The sequence below is a fragment of the Phaethon lepturus genome, unplaced genomic scaffold, assembly GCF_000687285.1.
Source record: "Phaethon lepturus isolate BGI_N335 unplaced genomic scaffold, ASM68728v1 scaffold19077, whole genome shotgun sequence".
NCBI lineage: Eukaryota > Metazoa > Chordata > Aves > Phaethontiformes > Phaethontidae > Phaethon > Phaethon lepturus.
In genome coordinates, this window is record NW_010551346.1 from 1 (window position 1) to 16,804 (window position 16,804).

Consider the following 16,804-nt stretch of genomic DNA (forward strand, 5'->3'; position numbering starts at 1 on the left):
GGGGAAGAAAACAAATAAACAAATCCAAACAAAACCACAAACCAAACAGTTGACATAGAGATGTACAGTTTCTCAGTTAAATAAATGTTTCCTCCCACCTCCAAAGGCATCTTCTGTCCTTACAGAAGGAACTAGGAAATAATTACCTTACATTAACAGAATTTATCAACTCAGTAGAATTTTGTTTGAAGTTCTTTTTTAGAACTTAGTCTATACAACTAAGTTTTTTTTCCCTTTCTTCTGCAGGGCACCGTGTATGTTTGGGGGAACAAATGGCACGAGTTGAACTCTTCATCTTCTTTACCAACCTCCTTCGGGCATTCACATTCCAGCTCCCTGAGGGAGTCAAGGAAATCAATCTGGAGTACATTTTGGGTGCGATACTGCAGCCACATCCATATAAACTCTGTGCTATTCCACGCTAGTCTGCAACACACTACAAAGAGGGACTTCAACCAGTCAATGATTGCAAGTATTTTAAAAACACATGCCACTATCTCAATTGTATTCAAATGTAAGTAGCTCAATATAGCAAATTAATATAGGGTGTTTTTATTTAGGAGGCCTGACCTCATATAGTTGAGCTTTTTTAAATTAAGTGTACTTGACAAAGCTAATGTAATCGCATCTTAGGCATCTTATTGTGTACTTGTATATATTACCAAAAAAACAGATTTTCACACTCACAGTAGCAATGACTTAGATGCAGGATTTTAGAGAAGTGATCTGTATCAAGCAGTTTCCTGCATATGTACTCAGTCAGGTATCACACTCTTAAAACAGCAAAACTGCTCTGATGCAGCAAGGATGCCTGAATAAAAAAAAAGAAAATATTCAGTATTTCACTACTCCTCTGTGTTCACAGGTCTTTTCTTACATCCTTTTGCAGAAGGTTACAAAGTATACACGCTTAGTGTTGACTCCTCTTCCTTTCACACTCCCATAAAGCATTATATATTGTAGTATAAACTTCACACATGCATAAATGATTGCAGAATGGGGCCTCTTATAATCATAGACCATTTAGAAATCCTTACACCTTTTTTCTTTACTTCCTCAGTATCCAATTCCTATTTTCTGCAACTCTCAGATCTATGTGATTTCATGAACCTTTCCTGCTTCTGTTTAGAAACACTATTATACCATCCAGTAATTTCCTTTTTGAAAGGAAAGGCACAAAGATGCCAACTTTTGTTAAAGCAGGCACAGTACAGATTTATTACTCACTGTGTTTTCTTTTGTCTCATCATTCCACAACAGTGGAAAGTTTTGACCACTTAAAATTCAACTGCAAGCATCCTAGATGCTTTCAATTTTCAAAGTTCAACAAGAGAAAGCATAAACTACGTTAGGTTGTAACTAAAAGCAGAAATAGAATGCTCAGACATAAAACTAAAGGAAGACTTGATTCTCTTCTCACATATTTCCAATTATTCCCTTTCATTTGGTGAAACCCCAGGGCTCTAACACACTGTAAAATTTGCTATTGAAGAACAAATGCAGACTTGACACCATTGACAGTTTTCACCTTTTTAATAAAAGGCATTCTAAAAACTTTCAACTTTACTCCATTTTTGCTGAGGAAAATATAACATCTGAAAAATCCTCCTTGAATAAGAAATACTTTCAAACATAAATTAAGAAAAATCTCTTAAACTTCCTATTTCTTACAGTGAGAGCAGATCTTGCATAAAACATTCTTACAGATTTACAAAAGCAGTCTGACGTGATAGTTCATAAACAGAAGTTTTCAAGTCTTATCTTTTTCCTTTGTGGTGTTCATTAAAAAAGACTCACCAAAAAAAAAAAATCTTTCTTTTCAACCCACCATTTGCATGGTTCAATCAAGGGCCCATGATAAAGTGCTCAGCAGCATGACTGGCAGTGTAGGATACAAGCTTGGACTTCCTCTACTCCAGTGTATTTTGACGGTTCTTGAGGTATGTCCTACCTGAAAAAAGACTCCAGTTTCTTTCCTCTACATTTACCCCTTTAGGCTCCTGAAGTTATTCTGTAGGCTTGGTTTTTAATTTAAAAAAAAACCAAAAAAAAAAACCAATTTCGTTTTGCACATATGTTTTCTGGTTTTCTTCCAAAACTGTAGTCCAGGTTAAAACATGCACATATTCTTCACCTGTATTTTTGAAGAACTGAGGTACATTATGATTTGCTGTATAATGCTGGTTCTAAAAAACATGGGAAGAACAGATATTCAGAGTGTACATGATTAAGGAGGTATTTTTACAAAGAAATCATTGTAGGCTTGACAGTTGGTGCCAGTGAAAAACAGCTGGGCTAAGAGTATCTTCTTGTTATTCCATTTAAAACTGAAAACAGCAAGAAGTGAGGCATTCCTCGGCTTTCTGATGTTTCTCGAAATGACAGTGTGAGAATCCTAGATTACCTTTTCATCACAGTTGTAAATGAAATCTGTAAGAAAATGAACAATGCAGAAAAAAAAGCTATTTCATGAGTTAACTTTTTTTCAAGAAAGAGAAAAAATTCATAAGGAATTAATCAGAGAAAATAAAAGATTTAGAAATCAAGGACAAAATGCAAGCTTTTCCTGTGAAACATCTTAAAAAAAACTAAAACTCGTAAAACCTATCACTTCAGTAATTAGAAAACACATAGACAAACGTTTAGAAAAATAGACTGTCATCCAGCTCTGCTGTGCTGCACCCCTTAGAAATCAATACCCCAGCTTCTCAGTAAGGCAGACTGCCTAGATCTTTCAGAGGTTAAACCCCTGAGACCACTGAATGATTTAAAGTCCTGTCCTTAGAAAAGCCTATGCTGTTGAAGCTTAGATGCAAATGTTCATTTCTGCCACTGATAAGAAAACTATAACTGCCATTTCCAAATTCTTCAAGTTTTCAAGTCCTGAAGAATCTAAATTGTTTGCTCCCTTGATAAGAGGGAGCACCCTTTGTCCAAGTCCAACGGTTTTCATGGAATAATGTAAGAAACATATTTTTAAATATATTCTTTCTGTAATAATGGCCTTGCAATGTTTTGTTTCCAAAACAGCAACAATGGACTTCATTACATACTTCAGCTCCTAAATATTAAAATAACAAGCACCATGAGGAAAGTACATACAGGTCTTTGCCCATTTTTGTGAAGTACACAACATCCATACTGTCTGTGTGGTTTTAAGGACAAAACGTAATCATCGGTCAACATGACCTAGATTAAGAAAATTAGTAAATCAGTTCTAATCTCAGGTGAAGAGTTTTTCCTAAAATTTTTTGTTTTGTTGGGAAAGAGCCAAGTATCTAGATGGTCTTGTTCTCACCTAATAAGCAGAGTATTATCAAGGGCATGCTTTGATCCACCAACCAAATCAGATCTCTTTAAATAATTGTTAAAATAATACAAAGTTCTCCTCTCCACCCAGTAAAAATATCCTAAGTATTGTGTATATGAACTCAGCATTCATATCCAACCCTTCAATATTACATGCATATCTAATCAAGCAAAACACCATACCAAAATATTAAATAGGTGGTATTAACTTGATCAGAGTGGCTTGTACACCAAGGATTATACCAGTAGGATGCTACAAGGGCTGGCTGTAAGGAAATAAAAACTAAACTCTAGCATGGTGAAAGCTAATCTTTGAATTGCCCGTTTCCTTTTTCTCTCTTTTCGCTGTGTTTTCTTAAGTCTTTACAACATTATATCATTAGAATTTCTAAATCGCAATACATAGGATCCCAAATTAATATCAAAGCCAATCAGATGGAGGAAAGGTACAATATATAATTAAAGGTCGCAGATCTATGGTGACAACAGGAATGAATACATCAAAATATATCCAAATACATAAAGAGTGCTTACACTCCGGAAAGCAAATGTAAAAGTCAAGTACAACCAACTACTCATCACTGATAGTCTCACAGATGTTACAGCAGAGGTAGGTACTGAGGAATGACTTGAGGGAGTAAAGAATGACTTTAGAAAATAGTCATACAGAAGCTTCCAGATATCTGAGTGGTATGAAAAGACAAATTTTGTCAGCTGCTAACAAATGCTACTTTTCTGTCTGAGAAACAAACAAAAAAGATCAAAGATTAACTGCATTGGTGATCATCAGTTTGCAGCAAGTAAATGAGAACATTCAAAGTCCAGTCCACTAGTACATGACTCTTGATATTAGTTAATATATATGCCTCCTCGATGATGCCTCTGTGACACCTTTAGAACAACTACAATTAAAAGTGTATCACTTACTTCTTGCAATACTTGTCCAAGTGTCTCCCGGCTGTGAATGCGCTTCCTGTTGAAAACCAAAACCACACTTACTGCTGCACAAAGTGCTGGGGGGATCTTGTAAACATTTATAATTTGTCCCACTTCAAAAGGAGATTGTTATGCTAGGCTTTGTTCCACATGCTTATGAAATCTTGATGCAATTTTCTGGATTCTTAATGCAACCTTATGGAATCTACAAATTCTGATTCAGGCCTGTTGTTATTCTCATCAGGAGAAACTACCTGCAATAAGGCTTGCAACAGATTGCAGCTTCTCAAAAAACAACCCTATTTATTAAAAAGTTTAGTAAAATTTCAACATAAATCCTAATATCTGGACATAGCTGATATTCAGTTGCTGTACCAGACATCTGTTATTCAGTAATTCATGCAGGAAGATTACAAATACTTTTTTTTTTTCCACTAGTTCTTCCAACACAGTCAAAGTGGTAAGCAGTACTTGCAAACATAACAGCAATACAGACTTAAAAAAAAATAACGATCTTCTACCAAAAGTGAGAACATGTCACTACAGTTATTGTTTCCAAACATCCTGTAATGCATGCACTAAAAATACTAGAAATGCAAATAGTAGACAATATATTTTTTACCTATCTATTTTGGTTGCTATGACCACCGTAAAATTGCCTTCTGTATTGGGCAAGTACGTGGAAGGTATAATTACATAACTTCCTGCAGGAAGTCGGCAAAGTTGGCTTACTTCCTGGGAATAGCAATGAGGTACACAGCTAACCAGTGGCTCCAAGTGTAGAAATGAGGAAGTATGTGGTTTCCAGCTGCTGCTAGGCACCTGCAAAAAAGAATGAAAACATGCCTGTCTTTTCATATATTCCACACCTCAAAATGTTAAATTCCACAGTATGGTATGTTCTGTAACTATACCACTCCAAATACTCACTCTTCTGTACAGAGCTCTATGGGAGGCATGGGAAGGCTTCCAGAAAACCCAGATACAGTATCAAGTACAAGTACATCATTCCTACCATGTTTATTGACAGTTTATACACTCACTACCCACATAGTGCAAAACCTTTTTCTATTGTCTAACCTCACTCTTCCTCACTGCAGCCTAATGCCCTTGTTTTTCATCTCACGCATACAGTAAGCACACTATGTCCTTCCACTTTCTAGGGGCCTTTCCTGTACTAAAAATTCATATTAGATTTCTCCCCAGCCTATGAATGGCATGAAAAATACCATTCTTTCAATCTTTCTTCACATATTGTATATTTGAAGCTATGTGATCACTCCTAATGCTCAACTCCACACTCTCCAATTAAGCAACAACTTTTTGATGCATGTTTTCTGAAAATAAAGTTATTTTTCCCTGAAAAATAGCCACCTAAGCAGAAGTTTCTCATCCTACATTTATGCAATTGATCTCTGGCACATACATGTAGAACCTGTATTTGTCCATGCTAAATTGTATCTTGTTTTGTTTCAGATCATCTGCTCAACATTATCAGTCCTTTCGAATTCTAATCTTGTCTGCGGCTCCAATGCCACTTGCCAACAGACAAGTAAATAATTATTAGAGATGAAGAAAGTAAGTTTTCATGATCAATTACCAAAATGTCCAGTCCTCAATCACTAAGACTGAGAATGCTTTACAAATGCTTAAAAGAGTTAATAATTTCTAAGCCTACTTTAGAATGTTGCAAGAATTCAATGGAACCAATTATCTGGTTACTGTGATACCTGGTGTATAGTTTTCCGTATCTTTCGCAGGCATTACTTCACAGGATCAGCCTGTTTCTTCTAGAAGCAGCATGTCCCTTGCCAAGCGCAAGGAGCACTGAACGAACCGACAGGCTTACCTTCACACTTGGCCAATGAGCAATCAAACTGACCAGAATGTTACAGGAGTCACTTCCTAGTTCAAACAGAATCCATTCTATAGCATTAGTAAAAATAGGCCACAAGTGGTGAACTTTCAACTAAATACTGATGAACTTATAGTGAATTCTGACTTAGTTACAATAAGGGAAGGCCCCAAAAACTGGTGTTAATTAGAAAGATAAGATAGCCACATCCATCAGCTGCAATTGCCTCCTTGAGAAAAAGAATGGCCTGCCTGGAGACAGTGATAGGATCCAGTGAGGAACAAGAAGACCCCAGACCCAAATACTACTATTGGACCAAGCCATCTCATGAGGGCAGGGGAACTTAAGACTGTACGGTGTAATTGCTCAGGGATTCTTTTGTTCGGGGTCTCCCTCTGGAAGCATCCAGCTTGAGCTGTTCTTAAAGACTGTACCACTTAATAAATTCATCTGGTGTACATAATGTCAGAGATTCTGCTTTGGGACACCTAAGGTTGAGCCTGAGGGAAGAGGAAGCACGTGTGCGAGGAGTCAAAGGGGGCGGCCATCAGCTCACTGGAGATGCCCACTGCTTAAGGACTCCAGTCCTAGCAGCTAAGTCCCAGGTGGTGTGTGTGCACCACTCCTTGATTAGTGTGTGAATGCTCAGGCAGCGGCTTCTCCCTTAACAAGAAGTCTTACCTGGAAAATATGGAAACCTATTGGACGACACTTGCTATCTTGGCAGTGCTGACGGAGGGTAACTTTCACACTGCTTTTTCCTAGTCCTGCAGGAATGGAGAGGGGAAAGCACGGATTGATATGGAAGGAGGGGAAGTTCCTGCTACCTCCAGCACTTTGCCCATTTTTCCAGCATCCATGCAGCTGCGTTGTCTCCCATTCACCTGCTGGGAGTTCTTCACAGAGGGCAGCATCTACGGGTGGTGGTTTTAGCTCACTATCACACGTAAGAAAGAAAAGAAACTAAATGTATAAAATCCATATGATTTTAAAAATCTAGAACACCAGCTCACAAAAATGAACTAGCATTACATAAACTTACATAAACACAATTCCTCCAAACTTTCAGCACAAATTAAAAAAAGAACTCTAAAATTTTAAGTCCTCAAGTAATTCACAGAACTCCACAAGAACAATATAGCATATACAAACCATGCACTAACACCAGATAGATTTTGGTACATTCATGAAGTAATGCAGCTTACACATTTTTCCTCCTGTGCTATTTGTGCTATCTGAAAGCAATATAACTGACAGCAACTTTTAGAGTACACGAGTACCTTAGTAAGACCAAAGCATACACTGCATTCTTTTTCATACTCGCTATGTCTTTAATCAGAGGCAAAATGGTAGTTTCCTCTGACTTGATCACTGTCATGTTAACCCATATTTCGATCCTAGCCCAGCACCGCTTTTCACAGCCATATGAACAATTCTGTATCATTATCAGTTGTGCTGCATTTGAAATTGTATTTCAACATAACTCAAAACATCTCTCTCCTTATTTCCAATTTTCCAGTTGAGAACATGTAACAGCTGTTATGTTATTCTGTGACTATCCACTCTAGACATATACCCAGGCTGGCACCTCTGTTTCAGTCTGAGCAAGTGTTATACTTAACAGCAATACTAGAAATTTTATCCCATCATTGGAAGTGCAACATGCTGTACAGATGAAATATGCCCAGAAACCAAATATATTGCCAGTAAGAAGTACATAACTTGCACTCATACAGCAAAATTAGCTTCATAGTTTTGCAGACCTTTATTTGGTCTAAAACTTGATGCCCTCTGGCTTCCAAATTCTGCAGAGTAAATGATTAAAGCGTGTTCTGGCTTTGTAACATGATTTGCCAACTTCTCTCCAATGACATATAAGTCGATAGCATACTACCAGAATATAAAAAAATTTGAACAGCTTTTAAACATGTTGCCAACAGTACATTTTGCCTCTGTATATAGCTTACCTGGTGCAAGCTGTTAGACAACCTTAGATTTTTTCAGGTTTATTGGAAGAATGTACAACTTTTCTGACTCCACACAACTACTCATCATCCTGCCTTCTTAAGTATTTATTTCAAGGCTATGGTCACCAACACAGAGTTGTTCAGGAATAATTGACTTTCAAGTGCCGAGATAGATATGTAGTCAGCTACAGTTAAAAAAATTGAAAGTCATCAGAAGCTACTGGACTGACACTGCTGATATTTCCTGTTGGATAAGCAAGCATTTTTATAAAGAAAAGATAAGATTGTTCCAAGTCCATTATAGAAGTCTATTTTACATCACAAGTTATGAGGAAAGATCAGCTAGAACACAACACGCAGTGATCCTTCCAAGAATTTTATCATAATGCTGACTGTTATTATTCATGTGTATTATCAGTGTTGAATGCTTTAATTCAAAAAACAATTCTTCATTCAGCTAAAGACAACAGCATAACTGTCAGTGCCATTTTCCACACCTGTCCTGGAAAGAAGAAGAGCTGTGAGTATTATGTCATGAGTCCACTGCTGATACTCCATTTCCATTTGAAGCTGTCCTACTCACTAATAACAATGTTATCTCTCAGCTGAACTGTTAGTATGTGTTTTCTAGCATAAATGATAATAAACTGCTGTCCTCTTCTGTCACTGATTGCAGTAACAGCCTTTAACTTCTGTGGTACCTCTTCATTTTTCCATACATTAAGACAGACCTTCCACATACTGAGAAACACGTTCTGCAGAAACATAGTCATCTCTTTTACTAAACACGCACTTTCTCAAAGCAGTAGGCTGCAGTTTAGAGTCAAGATGCTACTCATCTGACTACTTCTGACTGATATTTTAACAAGAGGTAGTAGCAGCTTCATGCAAAAAACAAGGAGACAGAACACTGCTTACATGAATTCAAAGACAAAACAATGCTGTTACTTGGTACTCTGCACAACCCTTCAAAAACATTTTGAACATTTACACTTAGTGCTATACTTCATATATTTGCTTATGTCAACAACTAAGAAATTTTCTGTTTTGCTTTAAACCTACCTGAGAGAGATCCTTCCCGTTGAAAATACACGGAGCAAGAAATTCCCTACTGCATCTTTCAGGAAAGTGCTGGGAACAACAAGATAAAACCCAGGCAAAAGGTCACAGCACACGTGCACTTCTCTATCATAGGAATGGCAGATGGTACCTACAACTGGAGGAGCAGAGAGGGTCTTTGGAAGGTTAAATCGTTTCTTCTCCACCTAGAATAGATGCACAATGGTGCATGGTGTTTTAGGAAAAATAAGGAGTTCTTAATAAAACTAAAAATCATAAAATACTGTTTAAAACATTTTTAAACATGCATACATTTACATTTACAAAAGGAAACAAGTACGGAGGAGAGTATCAGCAGATAAGCTGAACATCAAAGAGGAGTAGGAAGAGTTAATATTCAGGAGGAATAAGTTTAGGAATAGTCATCAAATAATCAGCCTGAAATGTCATGCACTAGTTTGGAACAATCTCAAAAGTTCTGCTACCTGGCACTCAACGATAAGAAGAAAGTACTACTCCACTAATAGTTTGTACAGACAGTAACTGCACTGTGAGATAAACAGGATCACTCTAACATAAATCAGAGGTGTAAAATGTGTGAATGGTTGAATCACAACACTGCCATAGGAAATGAATAATTTTACTCAGATAGTTCAGTAATGCTTCAAAACTTCTAGTTGCAAAAAGAAAAATGTCACTCCTGTATTACCTTCCAGACATGCAATCCCACAGCCTGATAATTCTTCCCCTGTACACCTTCAGTCAAAGATAGATTTTCCTCTGCTAAGTGAGTCAGATTTTGAATTCTTCCGGCCCAGTCAGCACTGTATTTCCTACGCTTCTGGAGCAGAGCAATGCACACCTCACTCTTTTCACAGACTCTCAGCCAGAACTTCGGGTTGGTAGGGAAGCTGCTGTTGTTACGGCAGCCACCTGCAGACTGGCCTCTCACCCAGGATCCAAAAAGATTCTGCGAGTAATACAGCACTTTCTCTAACAAAATAAGAAAAACATGGTGCAGACTTCAGACACCGGAGGCTACTTAATTTTATACAACAGCTATATGGTAGAGATCCCCCAGACCAAGAAAACATGCTGTCGTAGCCGTGACAATTTCTCCAAGCAAACATTAATGACCAACATTTTGAGAGGCATGAGAATCAATGTCACAACTGCTGATGGCAGACTGATCACACAATTTTTACAACAAGAAACTATACCTAGAAATCTGAAGTTTATCTCCCATCAAAAAAAAAAAAACACACAAAGCTGTACAGAACAAGAGCCGTCTAGATAGAGAACACTAATCTTTCAACAAACTAGCAAGTAACTCGATCTCAGAGAAATATCAGACTCCTCTAAAGATCTTCAGTTTCTTCTTGTCCCTCTATTCTTTCCAGCAGAGACAGAAAAAGCTTATAGATCTAAAGGAGAGGGAAAGACTGAGAGAAATTATGGTCTAGTTGCATCCATCTGCAATTCAAATCAATCTTTCCCATTGTTAAATAATGGTATTTATATGAAAAAGATGTTTTCTCATACCACACCTGTATAGAGGCTCTGAAGTTGTCCTTCCTCATTGACTGGAAAGCCCATGGTAATCTCATCAAATTCCCTGAAAAATTCTTCTTCATCCACCCAGAACTCTCCCTCTTGGATCTGAGAAAGCAGTTCCGAGGCGACCGCTGGATCTAGCTGGCTCCATCCTTGACCACTGCGCATAAGACAAAAGTTAACATTTAGTTCTTTGCCCAGTAAAGTTCCATAACACGGTTCTATCAAATATCCTATTGAGCAGGACAATAAGAGGTTTCTTCATTTTACTGTCAAATACTTGCATTGAATATTTCTGTATACACATCGCTAGTCATTGAAAGGAATAATAGAAAGTATGAATCACAACATATCAAAGAAAACTTAGAAACAATCTAACACCAGACTGGATACAGAAGCATACTTCTAGGTGAAATAGCTACTTTGCTTACAGCAGACAGTACCGTCCAAAGTGTGAGAATAAAGGTTTTAGAAGTTGTTCAAAATAGCAATGAAAAAGTGAAACAAGTTGCACAGTGACGTTCTGAAAGACTTAGTGCTGTACAGTGAATATCAAAACCCACTGTCTGTATGAAGCAGCTGATTATCCCCAGGAATCTGCTGGCTAAGTTATCATAAACCAAGAATTTAAACACCTCATTATTTAGGGCCCATTAAAAGCTAGTACTTTCACCATTTTTGAGTGTTTCACTAACAACAAAGAACAGTTCTGCACTTGAATAAAACAGGGCTCCAAGGCCACCCAATGAACTGCTCTCCTCTTGCAACTACATGGCAATTTACTGTTTGGCAAAAAAACTAAAAGAGATCAAGTGTATAACCAAAACTCTGCCAAAGCAAAAAAACATCAACTTGAGTATCAATTAATGTGATTAAGCCATCTTTTTAACTAGTGGGAAAAAACTCTATTTCTCTAAAATGTTTATTAACATGATCATATTGTTACCATATTTTAATGTTGAAAGCTTGTTCCTTGGGTCAAGAATTGCATGTTCTTTTGTATAGTCTAAATATGCTAACATTTTTCAAAATAAGCTAGTAGGGTCTGCCCTTTCATTCTTGTTACTTTGCTATATGAAATGCGAAACATGCTTGCACATTTCCTTTAAAACAGATCTCTTCTTGATATCTACTCGATTCCAGCTTCTCGTAGGCCTTTTAATCTACAGAAATGAGAGCACACAAGCAAAAAACATAAGCATTCTTTCTTCTGCTATACTTGGTTGATTTTTTTTTTCTATTGCTTGTCTTCTGCAACTGAGACAAGGGCTGAGAAGAGCTGAGTAAAGCTGGGTGACTATGTGTAAGTCACAAACATCTTATGAGCAAACATACTTAGATCAATTGCAGAACAACAAAAAAGCACCACAAAAATCAGTGACAGGAATTAAACGAACATCTTAAGTTACAAAAAGATATGATGCTCTGATAAACAAACAAACAAAATTATTAAAAAAAATTTAATTACCAGAACCAACAGATCAAAATGACTAGCCTTAGAACCAATGAGCTGTGTGAACTACTGAACTCTCTAAAGGACTATATACAAACTTAAGCCTCTCTCCTCCACTATAGCCTATTAGCAATATTTGCCTATACAATACATAGATATACTTTGTGCTTCAGAACTTTCACAAATGATTTTCCAAATGAAAATAAACCTACTTACCCCTCACACCAGGGACCTCTCCAGCACCGCCTCCCCCAAGGATTCCGTATTCGTAGCAGGAAAATTTCCTTGCCTGACACTTCGGATAGATTCAACATGTCTATCACAATAAAGGCATGAAATTCTCCTAGTTCACTTGCACCTGAATAGAAAAAAAAAGCATTTGAAAGTAAACAAAAGAACCTGCTCCATATTTTACAATAATGACATTAAACTATCCTGTGAAAGAAGGCAATTTTGAGATAAAAGGAAACTGTTTTTAAATCACCATAAAAACAGCATAAAAAACCCCAAACAGTTCACTTTAGTTGTTTACTATACAGTAATAAAATAAATGAAAATTTTAAAGCATATTAACTCACTACTTGATCTCCAACATCTACAAATTCTCACTGCTGAAATTCATTGGTGTTTTCAACATTGTTTCTTAGGTCTTTTTTCGGGTGGTGAGGAGTGTGCAGTTGTTTTTAAGAACTGACCATATTAGTATCTAATATATAAAGCACTCATCAAAAGCACCCTCCCTTCTAAGCTCAGTAACATCCTTAAATCTTTATTTATCCAAGGTTTTATATAATTGCACCATGAAACTCGTATGGTACTAGAATCAGCGCTATGCATTTGCTGGCTGCCTTGGGCTCTGAACCCTGTTAGAGAGACATCTACTTTAAAAGTGTCTAGAACTTTACTATTACCTTGTCTGGAATTGAGGACTGAGCAGCTTATTACACACTGTTCCTTCAGATTCATTAATCTTCTAAACACCACTTTCTCCAAAACCATGCCAGTCTTCTCTTTCTCTATGTTTCTTTCAGGGCCTTTCAGGGTCCACCTTTCAGCAATTCCTCCAGTCAGATCAACCAAAGCATCTGCCACCTGTCCTGCCCACAACTGTTCATAAGATCCATGCACTCTATTAAAAAAAAAAAGTTTCTACAAACAGCAGAACTAAATGGCTCTTACATACTTTCAACCCCACCCAGTATGACAATCATGACTGTAGTCTACCTCATATTCCCAACTAGGCAAGAGAAAGCACATACTATTTCATTTATACAGAATACAACATCTAAAGATTATGTAAGCCATTAGACATTCCACTGTTTGATGGGAAGTTTATTACAATTCATTCCACCTTACATAGAAACCGCTCTACTCTAGTACTAGGCATTTGTACCTTACTATCTGTGCACTACATTATCTTTCATGATATACTAACTGCATTCAGTATAAACAAATAACATTTCTTCCTTTTCTTCAATTATTCTTTGTTCACTCTGCACAAACAACCAGAGTAGCCCTTCCTTCAACAGTTTAAGCAAATCAAGAGACTACCCTACCTGATGCAGTGAATGCAAAGGATCACAAAAGAAATCAAGACTATAATAGAATTATAAGACAAGATAGAATGGTAAGATCTCTACAGAAAACAAACAAATAATATTAACTTTCAAACCTACAGAGAAGCTTTAACGTGCCATTGCTGCTTCACAACTTCTGCTCAAAGTATCTACAGTTGAATAAATTACTTCATATTTCAAGTCTTTTTCCGCCCTCTGCTGGCAACCACACAGTCTTTTGTCCAAGTTCTTTTGGACAATTGCTATCTATCATACTAGTGCACTTTGTCTCCAAATAGTTATGTCTATCTGGACAGAATTTTGATGCGTGTGTCATAAAAACATGAAGTAGCTGCATTTTCACACAGATTAACAATAGGGTTGTTTCTTCTCAAAATCATAAACTATCAAATTAAGCGAAAGAGCAATGAAACTCATGCAACCAGAGCCTCAACTAGCATAAACCTACATAATGTTATTGCTTTCCACGATAATATTTGCATGCTTTCTGCTTTTCATTGAGCCCTCAGCTGCCCTCAAATGCTGCAGTAGTAAAATATTGCCCTTTAATAAATTAGATGATGAATGGATAGTGACTTAATGAACATCATCTGAATCCTGATAATTCATTGCAGCTCTTACTTTTCATCATAATTCTCTCCCTAGGACTATGTTACCTCATATGCAACTAGAAACACGCCTTACAGATCTACAGTTTAAAGAGCAACTTCTGCACAACGCAGTGTAGGAAAGTTAACAGCCGTTGTACTTTATATTGAATAATACACAGATCTATGCCCAAAGCAGTCAGATAAAATAAAGAAGCAGAAGGTACACAAGTATTGTATCTCCCTTTACTTCCCTCACTAACAGTGTTCACGTACTTTGCGTAAGCTTTTTCCAATAGTGGAAGCCAAAATAAATCCTCCATCTGGCACTGGGAAAAGCAGAGTTTACCACCAAGGCAAGGCAAGCGATCGTCGATAGTTACATCCACCCAGTGTCCAAACTGCCAGACTCGACAAGTGAAACAGCCTTGGTATGACTCATCTGTCCAGCTGGGCTGACCTGGAGGTATTACCTAGATGGGAAAAGCCCAAATCAAGACAAATATATATTTTTTTTTAATTAAACAAAACCAGTTTAAAATATGCTAAATGTTAACTGTAGTAATCCCAGAAAAAAAATATCACAACAAAACCAGTAAAATTAAGCATAACAAAACTGATATTCAGTTTTGAGGGCTGGAATTCAAAAAACAATATACAAATATAAATTAGGTGAAGAAAACTTCTGAAACATGAAACTTCTCTCTACCTTATTCAGTAGGTATTTACTCTTCTGCAAAGCTACACAGGCACACAGGAACCAACAGTCTCCCAAAATTCCTTGTTTCACTTGCACATCCTGGGGATTGCTTGAAAATAACCGAGGAGTAGAACAAATGTCCTAAAGTTAAAAGAAGAGGAATTGAAGACAAATCCTGCATGACAGTGTAAGGTAGTCTGTGTTTCAGGGAATGGGAGGGCTCCAGAGACCTCTCACAAAATAAGGGAATTTTCACCTCTAGAACATGTCCTCTGCAGACACAGCTTAAGCAGGCAATAACAAATTACTGCCTTGTGGCTGTTTTGCAGGCACTTTATGAGAGGTAAACCTAATTCCCACATGAATTTTAGTACACAAATGTCACCATCAGGTGCAACCTTAGGAGAGACACCAATAAGTGAAAGGCAGCGTAACTCATCAGCTCCTTGCTAGACATACGACCAGCTGTAATAGAACTGATGCCACTCACGTTGCACCGCACATCCCAAGTGACAAAAAATCTCCAAATTACATCAGACACAAACCTACCCTAGGGCAAATAAAAATAGATTGCTTGGTAGCAAATGAGGTAATTTCAAAGACAAAGTCCTGAACACTTAATCAGATCTGAAAGTGAGTTTTTTTAATGGTTCTCCTCTTACCTGTAAACACTGCAAGAGATGGAAATTAACTGATCAGCCCTCAGCAGTAATCAAGATGTAAGGTACAAAAGCAGAAAGTTGCACACTAGGCTCTGTGAAGTCACATGTGTGTCAATTCTATCTGATAATCAATAGCTCTATCACTGTTCTACAGCCATCCCCAGATGCAGGGGAGAAAAAACAATACCACTAAAAAGACAACATACTTTTTTTTTTCTTCCATTACATTTTTATAGACTTTTTTCCACACACGCAAAGGTAGCATCATAAGTGCCTCACTTTAAATGAATATACTGCAGAAATGCATTCTAAACTTTTTAGCTTTCATGTGGCTTGCTCTGAAACCCAGCTTTAAGTTTAAAAGCAATACAAGTCATAAGACAAGTTATAACCTTATAGAAGTTTTCTTTCTTGTCATCAAAGAAATCAACAATCGCAAAAAAAAAAAGCAGCAATATCTTTCTGAAAAACTCTAAAATCCAGTTATTTCTTTTCAACAGTTATGGAATATATTGAAAAGTTTGGGAGCAACATAATGCCATTTTTTAACGTGGTATGCATATTATTTACATAATGAAATGCATTTATGATAAAATACGTGAATTTCTGCTAGTACCAAGAAATTCAGAAGTTCTACATCAGGTTTTAAATCAAGCCTAAACAAGCACCCAGACTTAAAAACTACAACATATATATTGTTAACACTGACATACACTCGTTTTATCACTTCTATATTTTTAAACAATAAAAAGACACAGAAGCAGTCGTTCAATGCAAAATACCATTTTTAGTCTACCTTAAAGTCGAGTTCTGCTAAAATCATGGGCTTTCATATCTTAAAACTCACCTTAGGTCTCAACCAAGATATCTCGCCTCTGAATTGAGCAAGCGGGGTACAATAATCAAAAAATATAGAGGTATCACTGGCTGGAAATGTGGGGTCAGTGTAAAGGTCTCTTTTCACGATTAATTGCTTTTTCTCTCCCAGCATTTTCAACATAATCCTAAGCAGTTTTGCCGGCTATTTCCACGGCTTCATATCACCACGTACCTACCTAGAATGTAAATGAGCATTATACGGGAATTGTAACCAAGAAACAAATAAGCAAGACAGATTTATTTAGTAACAGAAAGCCTCTCACTCT

The 16,804-nt window shown here is 37.0% G+C and overlaps 1 protein-coding gene across 1 annotated transcript; it reads right to left on the reverse strand.

The window, feature by feature from the left end:
- Positions 1 to 2,335: 2,335 nt before the first annotated feature.
- CAPN10 (calpain 10) lies at positions 2,336 to 16,751 on the reverse strand. Its single transcript, XM_010290887.1, has 12 exons — positions 16,507 to 16,751; positions 15,007 to 15,138; positions 14,574 to 14,770; positions 13,045 to 13,262; positions 12,350 to 12,491; positions 10,674 to 10,840; positions 9,836 to 10,119; positions 9,130 to 9,332; positions 6,782 to 7,037; positions 4,868 to 5,067; positions 4,237 to 4,282; positions 2,336 to 2,430 (listed from the first exon to the last, which is right to left on the reverse strand). The coding sequence occupies exons 1-12, from the start codon at positions 16,657 to 16,659 to the stop codon at positions 2,401 to 2,403; spliced, it is 2,028 nt and encodes a 675-aa protein (XP_010289189.1). The 5' UTR covers positions 16,660 to 16,751; the 3' UTR covers positions 2,336 to 2,400.
- Positions 16,752 to 16,804: the final 53 nt, after the last annotated feature.

Coding starts and splice junctions, on each gene's coding strand:
- CAPN10 (XM_010290887.1), bottom strand. CDS start 16,659: ATGTTGAAAATGCTGGGAGAGAAAAAGCAATTAATCGTGAAAAGAGAC. Junction 14,771..15,006: donor GTAAATACCTACTGAATAAG/GTAGAGAGAAGT, acceptor TTTCCCATCTAG/GTAATACCTCCAGGTCAGCC. Junction 10,120..10,673: donor ACTTCAGAGCCTCTATACAG/GTGTGGTATGAG, acceptor TTATTTTGTTAG/AGAAAGTGCTGTATTACTCG.